This window comes from Bombus pascuorum, chromosome 9, assembly GCF_905332965.1.
Source record: "Bombus pascuorum chromosome 9, iyBomPasc1.1, whole genome shotgun sequence".
Classification (NCBI taxonomy): domain Eukaryota; kingdom Metazoa; phylum Arthropoda; class Insecta; order Hymenoptera; family Apidae; genus Bombus; species Bombus pascuorum.
Genome location: NC_083496.1, coordinates 7,670,880 through 7,691,159, shown reverse-complemented (window position 1 = coordinate 7,691,159; position 20,280 = coordinate 7,670,880). Strand labels below are relative to the sequence as shown.

The following is a 20,280-nucleotide window of genomic DNA, read 5'->3' as shown; positions in this document are numbered from 1 at the left end:
ATTGATTTACTTTCCATAAAAAATATAAATACGGTGTTCTACTTTTGGTATTAACTAATTGTACATTTGTTTGTACACTTAGAAAAAAAATTTCATTTTGATATTTTGCTCAATAGCTAAGTTATAAAAAAGGAACGAAATCTGTATAATATTTCGTCGGTCAAAAGTTTAAGACTATACAAAAAATATTAATTTTTGGTTAAAAAATATACACAATTTTTGTTTAAATTCAATATTTTGTTCAATATCCGTTATTTCTTATCCCTTCGGTACATCTTCTTGGCATAGAATCTATTAATTTTTTATATTAATCTACCGTAATATTATTCCAGGCTGTTTCAATCGTAGAGTAAAGTTCATTCAAATTTTTCGGTTTATAACCTTGTACTGTCTTTTTTATGATGCTCCACAAGTTCTCGATTGGATTAATATCTGGTGATTGGGACGGCCACGGCAGCACGGTGATATTTTCTTCTTGAAAAAACTGTTTCACAACCCGAGCCGTGTGCTTCGGATCATTAACATTTTGAAAAATAAAATCATCACTCATATTGTTGCGTGCAAAAGGTAACATTGTGTTCTTGAGTATGTCCTTGTATTGAAAACGGTCCATAATTCCATTGATACGACATATCGGACCAGGGCCGCTTCGAGAAAAACACGCCCACACCATAACGTTGCCACCACCATGTTTAAGAGTTTTTAAAACGCACTGTGTTTTCAAACTTTCGCCAATTCGACGTCTAACGTACCGTATCCCGTCAGAACAGACGCGATTGAATTTCGATTCGTCAGAAAACAATACCTTTTGCCAATCTTCACTTGTCCAATGCTTATGAGCTTTAGCAAATGCAAGTCGTCTTTTTCGATTCCTAGAACTCAGCAGTGGTTTCTTTTGGGGTTTTCGTCCTCTTAAGTTAAAGTCTTCTAATCTTCTCCTAACAGTTCTAGCACTAATTTGTGTATCGTTTTCATAGTTTATCTCCGCAGCAATATTATTTGCACTACGAAAACGATCCTTTTCGCTCAATCGATGAATCCGGCGATCCATTTTCGGTGTTGTTTTCCGTGGTCTTCCGTTTTTCGGTTGATCGCAATACATGCCTGTCTTTAAACATTTATACCAAGCTTGTTTACAAGCTGTTTCTGACCTGTTCACTATATTTGCTATTTCGGTGAAGGTTTTACTTTGCTTTCGCAGCCTTACGATTTGTTCCCTTTCGTTTTCAAGTAAATTCTTTGATTTACCCATAGTCTGTTCCTACCTAAATGAATTTTAAGCAATAAAAGGTACACTAAACAATGATTTTGACATTCCAGAATCAAAATGTTCAAAAACTGTACTCGTACTCACGTTTTACACAGATCGTCTTAAACTAATGTCCACTGTTTCCAAGTGCTAGGCGGTAACTAACTGTTGTAACTCCTACATTGTTTGTATTTAACAACTGACTGTCTGAGGTTACGAAGGTCAAACATACAGCTACGTTATTCCAAAGAGACAAACCGAATAGAAGAACAATATGCGTATAAGATGTTTGTAATCCGGTTTACAAATCATCGTCTTAAACTTTTGTCCGCTACTGTATATATATATGTATATATCATCAGTCCATTTTCGGTTCTACTGACACTTTTACAATTACGTAATAAGCAATGTAATCCAATTACCATATGTAATTGTCGCGTTAAATTTATACAAATGACAATTAATGAATTGTATTAATTAATATGTATGAACGTATTAATGAAAGTATTTTTTAATTTTTATGCTTTTTTATTGTCTATAACTGCCACATTAGCAATCTACATTATATTCTTTAAAGTATTGTGTTTTAAAATTTTCATATTCAACATGCTGTACTGTTAGAACAAATTATGATTGCATATTATTCAGGTCGGTGTAACTCTGGATCTATAAAGTTATTCTTGGGTGCTCTGCCATTCAGGAGTGGTTCCTTTAGGAGTGGATCCTTCTGGAGTTGTGGAAGTATGTGGTGGATGTGGTGGCCTCGTAGAGCGACGTTTGCAGGTTGCATTTTTCTTTGGCCAATCGCATACTCTTAATTGCGGGTTAAATTCAAGTCCTTCGTTACATTGCATTAACACCGGTGTGTCTCTAATGCAGGAATAATAGCTTGAGCAGTCGTCTGGATTTGGAAACAGGATAACATCTTCTTCTTCGTCATTGGGACATTCAGGTGGTGGAGTAGCGGAAGCAAACGCCACCAAAAGAGCGACAACCACAAATATTGCTAAAATAATTATGAAACACTTTTAATTAGTATCGTATGTAGTAATTTACTACATTAAGATTAGGTCAAAAATATCGACGAGGAAAAGATATTTGGTAACAAATCCAAATGTACTCTTTGTCCAATCGATCTTAACGTGAACTAAATTAAACTAAAACCGAAACTACCTTACCTTTCATTTTTTCTTTGAAGAATTCTGTGTTCTAGTATCTTCCACGTTGCTGTCGTTATAACGATCAGATCTGCTTTTCTATTTATATATTTGTCAGTTATACATTTTTTTATGATAGAGTATGAAAAAGCAAGTATATAATTGGTTCTTAATCTTAACGTATTGTGATAACACTATAGTCAAAAATTGGAGCGTAACATGCAGCTATTAGTTATCAATGTCGTTTCTAATCATATCGTCCTCTGTTTAGAGAAATATCGAGATAATATTTACACATCTAATTGAGGTAATATGTAATTGCAACGTAACATTAATGTATTAGTTTGTATACCGAAGCGCAAAATGCTTTATGTATTAAATTTTTACCTTTTACAGTTCAATGTTCAAAGTTGTCGATCGCCGTTACATTAATCTAATGTTCATAATCTAAAGATAAAAGTATAATATAAAGGAGGAACTGTCCTTCGTTAAAAATAATTTTCAACACTTGGAGAAAAACACGTCAAATAAGTTGTAAATAGATTATACGTTTTTAAATATATCTTTTGATATCGTCTTTTTAATTGAATATCTTGTAATATTATATATGTATATTCTATTGCATTTTCTAAACACTGTAATTTTGTAATAATAAAATAAAGGACTCATATATTGCTTATTAAAATAAAAATAATCTGTATAAATTACTACAATACTAAATATCAAAAACGTACATGTAAAATTATCTAGACATAGGCGTTTATCAGTCTGTAATGGTTGTTGCATTCATTTGATACCTATAATTATAGAGACCAATTATAATTATTGACAAATTAAATACCGAAGTACCTAAACAAAACGATGCGAATTAAACAAAAACAGTTGATCCGTTAAAATATATACGATTATATACACGTCTTGCACGTTTTCCAGCATTTCATGTGCTGCTTCCAATTTAATAATGTCATGTATACACTGTAGTTACAATAAAAATGTTATTAACAAACTTACATATAATAGGTAGTAAAAATAAATAGTATATTATTATGTACATCGCATGGTTGAAACGTAGATAATGACTATTCTCTAGTTTATACATAAAGATATGTATATATCTGACGTATGATGAGAAATATAGGGGTTCGTGTTAAACCGTGTGTACCGTTGTTCAGCAGAAAATAGACCCATCTGAAGACCAGCAATTAGTTGTAAAGGACAATAAACTCCTCTCATACAACGAAATAGATTCAAGTTTTCGTATTGTGCAGTCAAATTTATATTCACATCAATTAGCGAGTAGATGCGCTACACGTTTTTACATATTAAGATTCAACTTTTGTGTAGATACATATGTACATATAAAAACATCAAGATATTTACATGATGTTCAAGGGGATGATATTCATAAGGCACTATGTTTCTAGACATTAGGACAATGAGAAACCTTTCGGTACAGAAATGTCGTTTGAAGCTTACTTTTTAAGTTGTAAATGATTTAATTTCATTTCCGGCGAAAGTATCTTCATGCGATATTATAGTTCAAGAGGATACTCAAGTGGTTTATCCATTAATAAAAGAAATCTCTACTTAAGAAATCATCGGGAGATTATTAACATTATTCAAATTTAATTATGTGATTGGACGCTACATGTTAATCTTGTGTAAACTGTATTAGAAGTAGTATTGAAAAAGTATTGGAAAAGTATGAGGTGTGGAAAAAAGATTCGTTTTTTTTTTTATTTAGTAGATTATTTACAATCAATTCTCATACAGAATTTTAAGTAAATTTCTTTGGCATAGTATTGGACTATAAAAGTTTGTAGTGTGTTTGATTCTAGTTGAATCAAATGCTTCAATCTAAGGGGTATTGCCTTTTTAGTCTGCGGACCTGATCCGTCGTGTCGAGTAATTGGGTAACTAATGGGTTTTGGTGGTTGTTGACTCTTATATTATATCTGTTTCTGAACTTGGTTATTTCTTCTTTGACTGTGGCTATCTTAAGGTCACGATGTATTGTTTCGTTAGTAACATACCAAGGTGCTGCATCTATTAAGGATCTTAGAGTTTTTGATTGGAATCGTTGGAGAATTCCTATGTTAGAGTTGCTCGCTGTTCCCCATAATTGGATCCCATAGGTCCAAACAGGTTTTAATATGGCTTAAAAAGATTCTTGGAAAGAATTAATAAAAATTATTTGTTTGAAACTTCGTCAAAATCTATACTCTCACAGTTCAAGATTTTGGGTGATCCTCAGTTTATGACACGAACAGCACTTCTGTTCTTTTTGGGAAGTTGGAAATTCTCACCTTGCAAGTTGTAAGATTTGCAAAGCCGACCTTGTCAAGAGGCTGTTTTTTCTTTTTTTATTATTATTATTCAATTTGTACTTCATAAATTTTTTTGTATTTCATAAATTTTTCTAACTTAATTGCTAAATGACATGTGGATGGCTACCCCTAGCGGGATACCATTTTCGAGTAGAGACTAAGTGACACCCTAAGTGCTCAACGGGTCCACTCTAAAGTGAACCACATGTCCTAAACCTCAACACCCGATGACAACGGAACACTAAACCAGAACGTTACGCTACGCACTCTCGAGCATGTACGCACAAGATGCACTACATGAGAGACGCCAACGACAGTTCAATTGTTACAGAATTCGATAGAATAGATTCCCACTTCACAGGAAACATTAACGAATACAGTCCCCTTAGACAGACAGTTAGAATGTAAGCTCGACAGTCATCAAGCGCGAGACTACATGTTCTTCCATTTATATTAAACAGTTCAAATAAACTACTAAACACAAGCTTAATAAACATCTTTAATCTACATCCACCTTGACGTTCAAGGGTCGCGACATCAACCAACCAGTTGCAAGCTGACTGATCGCGACCTAGTTGGTAATTCGCAACAGTTTTCTTCAAAGTATTACATCCCAGCACTTAATCCAATACCCTCTCCATTGCGTAAAACAGTGCTGCGATTCCCCGTTTTAAGTCGGCTTTAGCATCCACATTGCTTCCTATTTGTATCGTTTTTAATCCCCAAAATACTGTCTCTGTATGGTACTTTTAACTTTGGGGAATAGCAAACTGTTGCACGGAGCGGAATGCGGAAGGTAGGACGGATAATCAATGATTGCAATATTAAAACGTGCAAGAAACTGGCAAACAGCGAGCAATGTGTGGCGGTGGTGCGTTGTCATGATGAAGAGCATTCACATCGGCTAATAAGAAGCGCGTAAAATTGTCACTGCGTACGAGGTCCAGAAACTGGTCCACGAGAAGATCCGCGAGTCATATAGATATGAAATTTGAACTGACTGACGATTATTGACGATAGATACGGCTATAATTTAGATGTTCTTATTGTTACTTAGACGTTTCAGCCGAAGAAATAATCGCAGCGTTGGCTATATGAGAGAAAAGAGTTCGTTCCACGAATCTTTTTTCTACACCTTATAAAACTTGCATATCAGTATCATCAGTCCATTTTCGGTTCTATTGACACTTCTACAATCACATAATAAGCAATGTAGTCAAATTGCCATATGTAACTGTCACGTTAAGTTTAATCAAATTACAATTAAAGAAATATTGCTTAATTAGTATGCTTTTTTATTGCCTATAATTGCCACATTATCAATCTACATTATATTGTTTACATTACTGTGCGTTAATATTTTCATATTCAACATGCTATACTGTTCGAACAAATTATGATTGCATATTATTCAGGTTGGTGTCACTCTGGATCTATACTGTTACTTCCACTGGTGCCACGTCAGGGGAAGCAGTAACAGTTGGAGTTGGTTCTGGTGTGCTAGTATTTGGTGGTTTTGCTGTCGTTGTAGCGCGACGTTTGCAGGTGGCAGTTGCCTTAGGCCAATCACATACTTTCAATTTCGGGTTAAATTCAAGTCCTTCGTTGCATTGCATCAACAACGGTTCCTCTCTATCGCAGTGATAAAAGGTTGTGCAGTCGTCTGGATTCGGTAAGAAGACAGCGCTTTGCCCGTGTCCACTGGGACATTCAGGTGGTGGAGTTGTTGAAGCATACGCCGTCAAAAATACGGCAAGTATAACCACAAATGTTGCTATAATAATTACGAAACACATTTAATTACTATCTTGCAATTTATCTCCAATTACTATCTATGCAGTAACTTAATACATTAAGATTGGGTCAAAAATATCGACGAGGAAAAGATATTTGACAACAAATCCAAATTTACTCTTTGTCCAATCGATCTTAACGTGAACTACATTAAACTAAAACCAAAAGTATCTTACCTTTCATTTTTTCTTTGAAGAGTTCTGTTTTGCAGTAACTTCTACGCTGTTGTCGTTGTGACGATCAGGTCTGCCTTTCTCTTTATATATCCGTCAGTTATGCATTTTTTATGATAGACTATCAAAAAGCAAGCATATAATTGGTTATTAATATTAACGTGTCGTGATAACACTACAATCAAAAATTGGAAATTATAGGAGTGGCAGTAACACACAGTCATTAGTTGTCAATGTAGTTTCTAATCATACCGTTCTCTTTTCAGAGGAAGATCGATATAATATTTACACTTCTAATTGAGCTAATATGTAATTCTAATGTAACATTAATGTATTAGTTTGTATACCGAAGCGCAAAATGCTTTACGTATTAAATTTTTACTTTTTACATTTTAATGTTCAAAGTTGTCGACCGGCGTTACACTTTTCTTAATCTAAAAATACAAGTGTAATATAACGAAGGAATTGTATTTCATAAAAGTAATTTTCAACACTTGGAGAAACAAATGTCAAGTATATCGAATAAAATATCAATAGATATTTCGTTTCTAAAGAAATGATAATTAATAAAGTTGATAATGTTTCTGAGAAAAATAAAGATATCAAGATATTAGTTTGTACTAAAATTGTATTAAATTTTCTCCTAAAGCAGAGAATCTTTCTAGTAATCATTTTTACATAATTACTTCTACTGCCTTTAATTGTTCAAAATTGGAAGGTATCTTATGTTACTATCTTAGAATCAGATAGAATAACACGCTTATGCAAACAATAAACTATTATAAATGATAAATGAAACATAAAAGTATAACAAAATAAAAAAAAGATGCAACAGGATTTACGAATGACAAGTAACAAAACTTATCAAATGATTTTTTCGTTTGACATTTGGAGCATAAATTATGGTTGCTGACAGAGAGTAGAAGAAGTCTATAAATTAGACTACCTTGGGTGCAAATGAAATCAACGTTAGCGAATATGTTCATGTCCTTGTTTTCGTTTATGCACTTGTTTTGGGGAACATAAGTTTAGAACATGAGAGTTTAGAGTTAATCTGACATACGCTAAGAATTTTCAAATTCGATTTTTTCGAAAACGGGACAACAGGAAAAAGATATTTAATGAAAGATCACCTTTCTTTAACTTTCTTCCTGGAATCAGATATATGCTTAGTCCTTCGTCCTATAATTTGCTTGTAGAATATTTTTATCATGGTAATATTTTATCTTACTATATTTAGTGTGATGGCAATTCATTTTGTATCTCTCTAGTGTTGTCAATGATCCATTACACGTTACGAATTATTTAATACTACAATTTAAAAGTTCTAATCATTTTAGGAAGCCATATGAATACTATCATGAATGAAATTTCATCCCAGTATGCTTGTTATATAATTGTTATGCAACATATTTGTCGAGCATATTTATATTGTATTTTTTATGATATATTTTTATCGAGAGAAAAGAGCTTTATCATTGAATTAAATTGTTTTACGAAGAAAACCTTTTCGTGTTGAAGTTTTTCCAAACCAAGAATTAATAGATGAATATCTTATTAAGGGAGCTGTAAGAAAGCTATTCAATAGAAACAATCAGTGGTGAATGAATTCATAATAAGTTTTCATATAAAATTTTATAAGTTTACTTTATTTATTCTTACTAAACTTATACTATAAATCGATTTATGTTAGGATTTCATGGAACGATATTTATCTTGGGAACCACAATATGCATTTGAGAAGATATTTCCTCTAGTGACTCGTTGGCAACTTGTACACCTTCCAGGTATTTCTGCAGACAACCGTCTAACAATGTTCGATTTATACATACCTGAAGCAATAAAGAAAATACGGAATATTAGGTCTGTTGCGAGTTACGAAATTATTTGGAAGACTGATCATAGTACGATAAAAAGATTAAAAGAATATATTGCACCAGATAATGTGAGTGATGATGGTGCAGTTATTCCATCTGAATTGGCAAGTATTGAGCCACAAAGTGCTGTACAGAAATGTTATCCAGAATTAGTCGAAGCTTTTGAAAGTGCAAGAAATGCGAAAACAAAGAAACGATCGAATAGAAAGAAAATACAAGACGATACAGATGCTAGTGATAAAAAACGTAAAGCAGAAAAGAGGCGTCAGAAGAGAAATGGAAAAACAGAAAATAATAGGAAAATTGATGAATTTATTTCCAAAAAGGATCCTACGTCTTTAGAAGAATCTTTCCGGAGGATGAGTATTACGCCAATAAAATCTAAAAAATGTAAAACATTAGATGGTTTACAAGAAAGTCCGAAAAGAAGTGATAAAGTTAAACGCGGTCCACAGTTCGAAAAAGTATTACAATTAGAGAATATCAATTCAAAATTAAATAATACTTTGGATAGAATGTTTAATGAACTTTCACCGGATGATTTTATTGACGAGATCGATGATCATGATTTAAACATGTCGGAGATAATAGACAATATATGTAATCAAAGGGTCTTCAAATTTAATGTTTCGGAAAATGTGCAAACATCTAAGGATGAAAATAATTTATGTGAAAAAGATATTGAAGATGTGAAAACAGTTGATGACGTAGTTAATTTTGAAACGAACTCTGATCAATGTTTGAGAAATGATATAATTCCTAATCAATCAGTTGATGAATTTACTGATAAAAATAAATCCTATAATCCTCTTAATCGCAGAATAAATTGCGAGAAACCGCAGAAAAGACTTCAAAGAACTTCTACGCTATTAAATAATAGATTTAGTCTTTGGTTTGACTTGTTAACATAAAAATAATGATAAGATGCGTTACACGTTTTTACATATTAAGATTCAACTTTTGTGTAGATACATATGTACATATAAAAACTTCATGATATTTACATGCTGTTCAAAGAAAGAGAGGATGATATTCATAATGCATTATGTTTCTAGACATTAGGACAATGAGAAACCTTTCGGTACAGAAATGTCGTTTGGAGCTTACTTTTTAAGTTGCAAGTAATTTAATTCTATTGCCAGCGAGAGTATCTGCATGCGATACTCTAGTTCAAGCGCATATCAAGTGGTTTATCCATTAATAAAAGAAATCTCTGCTTAAGAAATCATGGAGGGATTATTCACACTACTCAAGTTTAAATTAAGTGATTGTAGGCTACATGTTAATCTAATTGTGTAAACTACATTAGAAGAGGTATTGAAAAGGTATTGGGAATGTACGAGGTGCGGAAAGAAAGTTCGTGGAAACTAATAAAAATAATTTGTTGGAAACTTCGTCAACATCTATATTATCAGCTTCAATGTATTACTCTGTAGCACTTAATCCAGTGTCCTCTCCATTGCGTAAAACAGTGTTGCGTTTCCCTGTTTTAAGTGGGCTTTAACATCCACGTTGCTTCCTGTTTGTATCGTTTTGAATCCCCAAAATACTGTCCCTGCATGATATTTTCAACTGCGGGGTATAATAAACTGTTGCACGGAGCGGAATCCGGAAGGTAGGGCGGATAATCAATGATTGTAACATTAAAACGTGCAAGAAACTGGCAAACATTGAGCGATGTGTGGCGGCGGAGCGTTGTCATGATGAAGAGCATTTATGACATCGGCTAATAAGAAGCGCATAAAATTGTCACTGCGTACGAGGTCCAGAAACTGGTCCACAAGAAGATTCGCGAGTCATATAGATATGAAATTTGAACTGACTGACGATTATTGACGATAGATACGGCTATAACTTAGATGTTCTTATTGTAACTTAGACGTCCAAATCGAAGAAATAGTCGCAGCGTTGGCTATATGAGAGAAAAGAGTTCGTTCCACGAATCTTTTTCTACACCTTATAAAACTTGCATATCTGTATCATCAGTCCATTTTCGGTTCTATTGACACTTCTACAATCACGTAATAAGCAATGTAGTCAAATTGCCATATGTAACTGTCACGTTAAGTTTAATCAAATTACAATTAAAGAAATATTGGTTAATTAGTATGCTTTTTTATTGCCTATAATTGCCACATTATCAATCTACATTATATTGTTTACATTACTGTGCGTTAATATTTTCATATTCCACATGCTATACTGTTCGAACAAATTAAGATTGCATATTATTCCGATCGGTGTCCCTCTGGATCTATACTGTTATTTATTCTGGTTTGCGGCCGATATCAACATGTTGTGCTGATTTGGATGGGTGGACCTGTGGCGCATGTGGTGGTCTTAAAGGTCGACGTTTACAGGTTACATTTTTCTTTGGCCAGTCGCATATTCTTAATGTCGGGTTATATTCAAGTCCTTGGTGGCATTGCATCAACAAAGGTTGGTCTCTAATGCAGGTATAATAGCTTGTGCAGTCGTCTGGATTCGGAAACAAGCTAACATCATCTTCTTCGCTTTCATCGGGACATTCAGGTGGTGGAGTAGCGAAAGCAAACGCCACCAAAAGAACGGTAACCACAAATATTGCTAAAATAATTACGAAACACTTTTAATTACTATCGTAGTAATTTACTACATTAAGATTAGGTCAAAAATATCGACGAGGAAAAGATATTTGGCAACAAATCTAAATTTACTCTTTGTCAAATCGATCTTAACGTGAACTAAATTAAACTAAAACCAAAACTATCTTACCTTTCATTTTTTCTTTGAAGAGTTCTGTGTTCTAGTATCTTCCACACTGTTGTCGTTGTGATGATCAGGCCTGCCTTTCTCTTTATATATCCGTCAGTTATGCATTTTTTATGATAGACTATCAAAAAGCAAGCATATAATTGGTTATTAATATTAACGTGTCGTGATAACACTACAATCAAAAATTGGAACTTGTAGGTGTGGCCGTAACATACAGTCATTACTTGTTAATGTAGTTTCTAATCATACCGTTCTCTTGTCAGAGGAAGATCAACATAATATTTACACTTCTAATTGAGCTAATATGTAATTCTAATGTAACATTAATGTATTAGTTTGTATACCGAAGCGCAAAATGCTTTACGTATTAAATTTTTACAGTTTAATGTTCAAAGTTGTCGACCGGCGTCACACTTTTCTTGATCTAAAGATACAAGTATAATATAACGAAGGAATCGTTCTTCTTTGAAAGTAATTTTCGACACTTGGAGAAATAAACGTCAAATATATCGAACAAAACAGCAATTAATATTCCGCTTTCAAAGGTATGTTAAATAAAGATCTTAATATATTACTTTGATCTAAAATTTTATCAAATTTTTGCTTGAAAGGGAGGATCTTTTTTGTAATCATTTTTACATAATTACTTCTATTGCCTTTAATTGTCCAAAATTAGAAGGTGTCTTTTGTTGCTATTTTATAATTGGGTAAAATTATACGCTTATGAGCACAATAAACTATCTATTATAAATTATAAATGAAATATAAAAGTAGAACAAAATAAAGAAAAGATAGAACAGAATTTCCGAATGACAAGTAACAAAACTTATCAAACGATTTTTTCGCTTGACATTTGTGGCATAAATTGTCGTTGCTGACAGAGAATAGAAGAGATCTATAAATTAGATTACCTTAGGTGTCAAATCAAATCAACATTAGCGAATATGTTCATATCCTCGTTTTGGGGAACATAAGTTTAGAACATGTGAGTCTAGAGTTAATCTGACATACGCTAAAAATTTTCAAATTCGATTTTTTCAAAAACGGGACAACAGGCAAAAGATATTTAATGAAAGATCGCCTTTCTTTTACTTTTTTCCTGGAATCATATACTTACTCCTTCGTCCTATAATTTGCTTGTAGAATATTTTTATCATGGTAATATTTTATCTTACTATATTTAGTGTGATGGCAATTCATTTTGTACGTCTCTAGTATTGTCAATGGTCCATTACACGTCACGAATTATCTAATACTACAATTTAAAAGTTCTAGTCATTTTAGAAAGTCGCATTAATACTATTATGAATGAAATTTCATCCCAGTGGATCTTCTGTATTTTAAGATAAAAGTCGAATAAATAGTGTTTAATGTTTTATAATTATTCAATAACAGAGGAAAGTAGAAAAGTTGTTTGCACTGGTCGAAAGTAACATTGTGATGATATCTGTATATTACTATATATTATTATATATTATATATATAATACAAAACGTTATAACATTAGGTAATACAAAATTTGCATAGGGTGAAATATCATCCTTTAGGGTTTAGTAATTGACAAATATTTAAGTTCATTCTGTGCCATTTGTCATCTACAAATTTATAATGTCGTTGAAAGGGTCGATTCATATAGCACAAAATGGAAACTTCAATATCATTAATCATCGGAAGCTCAAAGTAATTCGATATGGAAACGCTCGTCAAATTTTCGTTCCAACCAGTGTTAAACGATTGCATCGAGGAAACGATAGCGTTTTAAGACTAAATGAAATAATGAAATATTCATCGTGGGCTTAACGTTTATAAACAATAAGAAGTTATGGAGGTTGAACAAAATCACGTGCACGCAATAAAATAGAAGAATGATTTAAATAAAACAAAGGGACAAGATTACAGAAAGTAAATGAAGTTGCTGAGAGGAAAAAAGGAAGACGTGAAACAAGATTTAATAATAAGCCACGAAAAGACTTAAAATAAGCAACTTTAGAGCCGCATAAAATAACAGAGAAAGTTGAGGGAGGTTGGCGAGTAAAATCAGTTGTAAGAAATGCACTTCCTCGGTAGTTAACTTCTAGTTGGACTACTTTGTATGGGAAACAGCATAAAGTAGATTTCACGGAATCAACTTTGTTATTCTAACGATTGGATATCGCAACAATATTCTGATGAGTTTTAATACAAAAGCTATCGCTAAAATGCTGAAAAATAAAAGTGTGCATATTAATTTTACAGTGCTATATTAATTCTTTACATAATCATTGATTATAATATAGCGGGTATACCAGAAAAAAAGAATATTGCAATTAACTGATCAATCTTTTTAACTGTGTTTCTATGCTCTCAGGTAAAGTTTATCTTTACGAGTTTTACTGTTATCGTTATTGGAAACGTTTTTCGGAACCGCATGATGCTTCATAATATAATGTTTCAGTTTCACAATATATATTAGAATTTCTCAAATAAACATGCAAGTAAAAATCGTAAAAACTAATCAAATATAAAATTTTCTCAATCGTCAAATTTTACCCGGGAAAATTTCTCTCTAAGAATAAGCGCGATTTTGCAACTGTTGAACCTAACTTTTAGAAATATACTGAACTTTGAATGGAAACAACTTTCAAAAATACATTACACGTTAAAGAAACGTTGATGAAATTAATCTTCACAAACGTAGCAAACATAAAAAGACCTTTGGCGTCGATTTTGACGAGGAGATATGTTTGTCCATTAAAAATTCTATCTACTTGAAAATCGACTGTTTAAAATCAGAAGGAAGATGTGTCATGTTTTTATAAAAGATGAACTTAACTTTTACATACTTTGTTCTATAACATAATCGATTTTTAACCTACTTTCCATTACTATATAAATACTTAGTGAAATAATTTATACGCAAATAAACCACGCGAATAGAAAACATCAAACATAACAGAGATAAACAACAAATGAAGAAACAAGGGACAATTGATCGATTTTTTCTCCGGCATTGAAAACAAATTGTTCGTGGGACTTGCTTTTGTTTATTAATTGTATTACCTATCGCAACTATCTTGCATTTTATTCGTTATTCTTTAAAAAATAGATTATACGTGGCAAGTTTCAAAAATGCATCTAAAAGTAAAGGTCATGATTAGTGTGGGTTGCAAAACGAATAAGGATATAAAAATCATATGTACATCGAATCATTAATTTTCCTTATTTATTCTGTTAATTCATAACTGACAATACGATATCATGGAAATAAAACGAAATCAATAAATAGTGACGTATAATGGAACTTAAACCTAACAGCCATGCATCGAGATACCATTATAATATTAGGTTGTCCGAAAAGTTTCTTTCGTTTTATGAGGAAATAATAGACGCACAACGTTTTTCGTTTTATATTATTTCGTCGAATTCCGTACGATCCATTTTGTTCTGTTGAGACGTTTCACAGACTTGATTTCACGTTTATATGAAGGCGTACTGTTGTAAAAAACACGTTTGCGAAAGAAAGACACTTTTCGGACAACCTAATACATATACTATCTCTGGAAAGTACTCGGATTTTATCGTAAACTGCTATGTGTTATTTGCTATTTTAGATACCAAAAGAACGGAGAAAAAGATTTGAGCATAGAAATTGTGTGAACTCAAATCGTATAATTTTGTGTTGCAATTTTGTTTTAGCTAACTTTTTTTAGTTTGTGGCCGCTAATTCGGTTTACTGGTCTTTCCGCGATGTAGTCGTGCGACCACATCTGTCCCAGCTACGTTATAAACTGTGGAACATCTTTTCCTCAAAAAACTGGCGAAACAACGTAACGTGCAGCGAGAAATTGTGTAGGATCGTCGTACGATCTTCATTATGAATACGTATCCCGCGGAGTTTAAACCGTTCTCCATGGTTTTCCATTTTCCCGACGAATATTGAAACACGAATTAACGTCTGTGCACGTACCGACACATTTCTGGCGGAACGTTTGCATGAAAAGTAAAATGAAACAAATAAACTCGGCGGCTTTCAACGCTGAGAAATAAAATTCTGTCGTAAGTTTAGTATCTAGTTGATTTAAGTACTATTTTTTTATTTTTTGCGGCGCTAGAAATCTCTAAGATTCGAAGTAAACGTTGTATTCAGCTGACTGTGAAAACTAAATTAATTGAGAAACGACGGAAATATTAGAAGAGAATACATAGTGATATTACACGTGTAATAAGCAGAGAAAAAATTCTTTCTCAAATTTAAGATGCGTACACAAAATGCTTATACAGGGTGTTCGATTTTAATCTATAATTACAAAGTACTTGCTATATGAAATAATGGCCCAGAAATTGGATGATTTCGAGAGGAAGTATAATTCGGTGTAGTTAAATTTTTTGTAAATTGTCGCGTGAGATAAAAGCGATGTTACTTGCGCTTTTATGTTTGTGTCGTCCTTTATGCCAACGATTTTTACTGGACATAAATAGTTTTATATTTTCTTGTAGGAAATGACGTACTGCTTCGCTGCTGCTTTATTAAAAATTGCGATTCCATTAGAAAAGATGTATGTGACCTGTACATGATAATCTACAAATCCGATGTAATCGGATTGTGCTTTCCTCGAAACCATTTAATTCTTCTCTGCACAATTTTTTTATTCTGCAAGTAATAACTTGTGTGCAGTTAAAATGGCAAGCGAGTAGAGTGTTCTACTTTTATTTCATAATCATAGCTTTTAGACATAATGGTTTATGCAAGTATGTGATTAGTTGTTAATCTTTATTTAATGCATGTTTGCTTTTCTTGCGAACAAGAAACTGATTTGACAGTACACAGAAGATAAAGAAGCGACAATCGGCTCTTGTGTAATCGGTTGATGATAGATGATCGCGATAATTTTGAATACTCCACTTATGATTCACTAACGGAGATTGGAACTTTTTTATTCTTCGGTAATCCTTTAAAACAACGTTATATTTGTTGGAATGAAATGCTTACATAGAATATAGCTGAAAATATATCTAGGATCTCTTGCATAATCCAATATTAATATTTTTTTTACTAATATTCTAATATATCGATCTTTCAATCGAATATGACTAATCTTCTTCGAGTGGAACTTCTTGTGAAACTTTTAACTTACAAATTATAATTTTTCATTACTAATCAATGTTTTTGGTAATAAAGAAGAGAAACTTAGTTACAGAAGAAATAAAACTCTGGCGAGCGCGAGTGAATTTTACGAAATTGCCACTTTCAAGGAACTTTCACGATCCGCGAATAATATTTTTACCAGCATCCAATAAGAACTCTAAACACAAAGATTTCTATTCGAGAAGAATTTATCGTGTGCTTTGAATTATTGTTTTCATTTGTTATCGATCGGTTAAGGGAGACACATACTTAATTCACGCGAGGCAGAAGGAAATGATAGAGCCGATATCGCAAAAACTTAATTAGAGAAAAATGTGTTCTCTTATCCGAGAACTGCTGTATTATTAACACATCTTATACTACCATTGTATATACAGAATGTTAAGAAATAAGGATCTGAAATTTTACTTTACTTTATATTATTTATATATTTAATATGAATATTTGATTTTCTTTTCAAATCTTCCCATACCACAAGAGATAGAAATTTGTAATTGTTTGTGGTTTATGCAGTATGAAAGCATCGTTCTACTACAGGAGCTTTTTTCAAATCTATATACAGAAGCAGAGAATCGAAAACCAAATTTAAAATGTTCAATAGAAACAGATGATATAAAGTTCATGATTTTAATTTTTATATCAAACCGAATACATTCTGCTTATACTATTTTGTCTCGCTGCAATGTATTCTGTGAAAATTAGAATTGATTCAGATACGTTTAGCAGTAAACATATTTTAAGGGTCGTAATTTCCCGGGAATTAGTCACTATTAAAATTACCTTCTAAGGAGACTATTGTTTCTATTGTATCAGCTGTATCGATATCGGAGAACAGAAAATCACCGATTATCGAATAATATAAATCTAATCTATTAATATAATATAAATCTGTAACACATAGTATAGTTACGAGTGCCGTATAAAACGTAATGACATTAAAAAGAAAGAAAGAACAAAACATTTTATATTTGCCTATAGTATATGTTCTAGCCGTTCGTAGAATATCTATTACCGCACCATCATGTACTTATCACAGGATGCCGATAAGCGATTGCAGCATGCATCGATAACCTATTAAAAAAATGTTTTGAGGATATATAAAGGGAAGACACAATCTTACAATTAGTCAGGGAATCATATCACTTCTGTCACCACACGAAGAAACTACGACTAGAGAAAGAATACTTTACGAAGCCAAGATGAAAAGTAAATTTCTTTTCTATTTAACAAATTTCAATTATAATTTGTACGTTCTCCAATTAAATATAGAATTTTAATTATAGGAAATACATATGTTACGTCATACAATATATATTATATAAATATGTATAAATATGTACATTATGTACATGTAGGTAATATTTACCAACGATCTCTTATTCATTTGATTCTTCTGTTACTTACAACTGTTGCAATATTTTAAGTATATTATATATTAGTAATATTAGTAATTTTAAGTATATTGCGATATAATAAGTATTAATAAGATATTTAAAAAGAAAAAAAAAATATGGAAGTATACTCATTAAACTGACGTGGAATGTGATTTGCATCATATGACGTCGTCAACTGTATAAACGAGTGTATTGTTCTAACTTCAGAAATTCATCAATTGGTCCGATCTATAATTTAACTTTGAATTTAGAAAGAATGAATTGAATTTATAAATTTTTATTTATGAAAATTTATAAACAGAAAACATATCACGTTATTTGCAGAGGATAGACATGTTGCCAAATATAGGTAGTATTAGGAATAATAATTATAATTATTAGGAAAAAGGTGAATTCATTTTCCAAGGCTTATCGCTACAGACAGATATTCGAAATAGGCGGTTTCAATACTCTCAATTGAATGTAATATTAATAAGTTTTTTTTTTATTTGGATGAAATTTTACAATCAGTTCTCATTGAGAATTATAAGTAAAATATTAATAAGTTGCAGGATACAATATTAAGCGATATCGGTTGGTAAATTTTTCAGCAATGTTTGCGGTAGTCCTCGCTACGGTCTTTCTGGCCTTTGTTTCTGCCACTCCAGAATGTCCATCTAATCAAGATGATGTTATCTTAATTCCGAATCCAGATGACTGCGCATCGTATTATTCCTGCGACGGTGGCGTAGCATACTTAATGAATTGCTCTGCCGGACTTCTCTTTAACCCCGAATTACGAGTTTGCGATTGGGCAGACAATGTAACGTGTTCTGTTGATCCTCCATCCAGTACAGAGCTCACCACAACAGCCAGCGAAGAATCCAATGAAGTAATTGTCGAAGAACCCAGCGAAGAATCCAGCGAAAAAACCGACGAAGAACCCAGCAAAGAACCCAGCAAAGAACTCAACGAAGAAATTAGCGAAGAAATCGACGAAGATGTTATCAAAATACCCAATACAAAACCTTGTGCAGCATCTAGCGAATCCAGCGAATCCAGCGAATCCAGCGAATCCAGTGAAGAATCTGATTAATTACCTATTTATAAGTAAATAATCAGAAGTTTGAAGGTATCTCGGACTTTACTGTATAAAATATATACAATATATATTTATAAAATAATATATTGTTATTATTTATACGGGATATTTCAAGATCACTCTTTTTGTCTAAAATTGTCTCATCTCAAAATTCTGTACACATGTTCTGAGCTATTGCACGTTATTATGTATTATAGTTATCGATATCATGTATCAAATATAATTAACTTATTATAAGCCTATACCGTTTCCAATTTATTTAAATATATATATTATCGTTTAATCAAACCTTTCGTATCACGAGTACAAATATTATATAAATACTTAAAAATTACACGTATTTGTGACACGTTTCGAATTATCGTTAAGTGAGATTGTATTTTTATCAACGTAATCATGCAAGTCTTCAATAACGTAAATAGTATAAACAACCATTTTTAATAGTAGAATAACAAGTTCTTATCTCACAAATGAAAGTTCTTATGCTTTCGATAAAAGGGAAAGTTCTTTATATAGGCTGCACGATGTGTAACTGACTAATTTCAAAGTTTCGCCATTATGGAACGACGCTTTTTGTTCCGCTTTGACAAATGTTTTATGGACGCGTGGCAAAATAATTACGGAGAGTTACGTATTTCAGGACTGAGAAAAAATTGTTAAAACATTTTGTGTCGTTATGCATCGTGGACAAATCGCTGGCGATCAGAAACTATTATTAAACTCGACGACCAAAAGCATACGAATTGATATACTCCGATGAATCGCCGGCGACTTGACGACAGTACGTAACGACTCTTTATCAAACTAATTCATCGATAATGATGATTTTGCGCAAGTTACATTGGTGACATCACCTGGCCACTTAGATCACCTGATTTTAATCGCACCGGATCTTCCTCTTGAAATTTTCTTAAAAGTAAAGTGTATATCACTAAACCAAGTACGATCGAGCAGCTTAACGATACTGTTCGAGAAGCAAACATGTCCTTCGCGAAAATGTAATGACAGATACGATTGAGAGGACTCGACACGTTCCGTGCAAGCATTAACAATAACTGATTTGTATTGAAAAGATTGTTCTTTTCTATTTTATCTAAAAGTTATTGATAACGAAAATCCATCAGTTATATAACGTTCGCACTGTATCTGCGCCGAGAAAGAACAGGAGAATACATATTTCTCCTATTCGGAGTAAACATTTGTTAGAAGACTTATCATCCAATTAACTCAAGTTAATTTGACAGAAAGAAAAGTAAGTACATCGAGGCCAACGTTCTCCTCATTAATTGAAATTGGATAGAATTTACGTTTAGGACAGTTCAACGTTTCTGTCGCGGATCATTTCGATG

At 32.5% G+C, this 20,280-nt stretch overlaps 4 protein-coding genes across 7 annotated transcripts; 2 read left to right on the top strand and 2 right to left on the bottom strand.

Annotated features, from left to right (window-relative positions):
* Positions 1–1,756: 1,756 nt before the first annotated feature.
* On the bottom strand, positions 1,757–6,850 carry LOC132910638 (peritrophin-1-like). Of its 3 annotated transcripts, none has more exons than XM_060966442.1 (2): positions 6,704–6,792; positions 1,757–2,255 (listed from the first exon to the last, which is right to left on the bottom strand). In XM_060966442.1, exons 1-2 carry the CDS (start codon positions 6,708–6,710, stop codon positions 1,924–1,926), a joined length of 339 nt encoding a protein of 112 aa, XP_060822425.1. In that variant the 5' UTR covers positions 6,711–6,792; the 3' UTR covers positions 1,757–1,923. The 3 variants fall into 3 exon arrangements, with proteins under 3 accessions (XP_060822425.1, XP_060822424.1, XP_060822423.1); XM_060966441.1 differs by lacking the exon at positions 6,704–6,792 and adding an exon at positions 2,428–2,524; XM_060966440.1 differs by lacking the exon at positions 1,757–2,255 and adding an exon at positions 6,012–6,507 and having other exon boundaries at positions 6,704–6,850.
* Positions 6,851–8,392: 1,542 nt separating this feature from the next.
* On the top strand, positions 8,393–9,746 carry LOC132910636 (uncharacterized). Its single transcript, XM_060966436.1, has one exon. The coding sequence runs from the start codon at positions 8,400–8,402 to the stop codon at positions 9,486–9,488; it is 1,089 nt and encodes a 362-aa protein (XP_060822419.1). The 5' UTR covers positions 8,393–8,399; the 3' UTR covers positions 9,489–9,746.
* Positions 9,747–10,676: 930 nt separating this feature from the next.
* On the bottom strand, positions 10,677–11,485 carry LOC132910639 (peritrophin-1-like). Its single transcript, XM_060966443.1, has 2 exons — positions 11,332–11,485; positions 10,677–11,163 (listed from the first exon to the last, which is right to left on the bottom strand). The coding sequence occupies exons 1-2, from the start codon at positions 11,336–11,338 to the stop codon at positions 10,844–10,846; spliced, it is 327 nt and encodes a 108-aa protein (XP_060822426.1). The 5' UTR covers positions 11,339–11,485; the 3' UTR covers positions 10,677–10,843.
* A 257-nt stretch (positions 11,486–11,742) lies between these two features.
* On the top strand, positions 11,743–19,173 carry LOC132910637 (chondroitin proteoglycan-2-like). 2 transcript variants are annotated; one of them, XM_060966438.1, is made up of 2 exons: positions 11,743–11,876; positions 18,441–19,173. In XM_060966438.1, exon 2 carries the CDS (start codon positions 18,443–18,445, stop codon positions 18,923–18,925), a length of 483 nt encoding a protein of 160 aa, XP_060822421.1. In that variant the 5' UTR covers positions 11,743–11,876; positions 18,441–18,442; the 3' UTR covers positions 18,926–19,173. The 2 variants fall into 2 exon arrangements, with proteins under 2 accessions (XP_060822421.1, XP_060822420.1); XM_060966437.1 differs by lacking the exon at positions 11,743–11,876 and adding an exon at positions 17,500–17,662.
* Positions 19,174–20,280: the final 1,107 nt, after the last annotated feature.

What these genes read in the sequence shown, in the direction of transcription:
- LOC132910636 (XM_060966436.1), top strand. Translation starts at nt 8,400, where the DNA reads ATGGAACGATATTTATCTTGGGAACCACAATATGCATTTGAGAAGATA.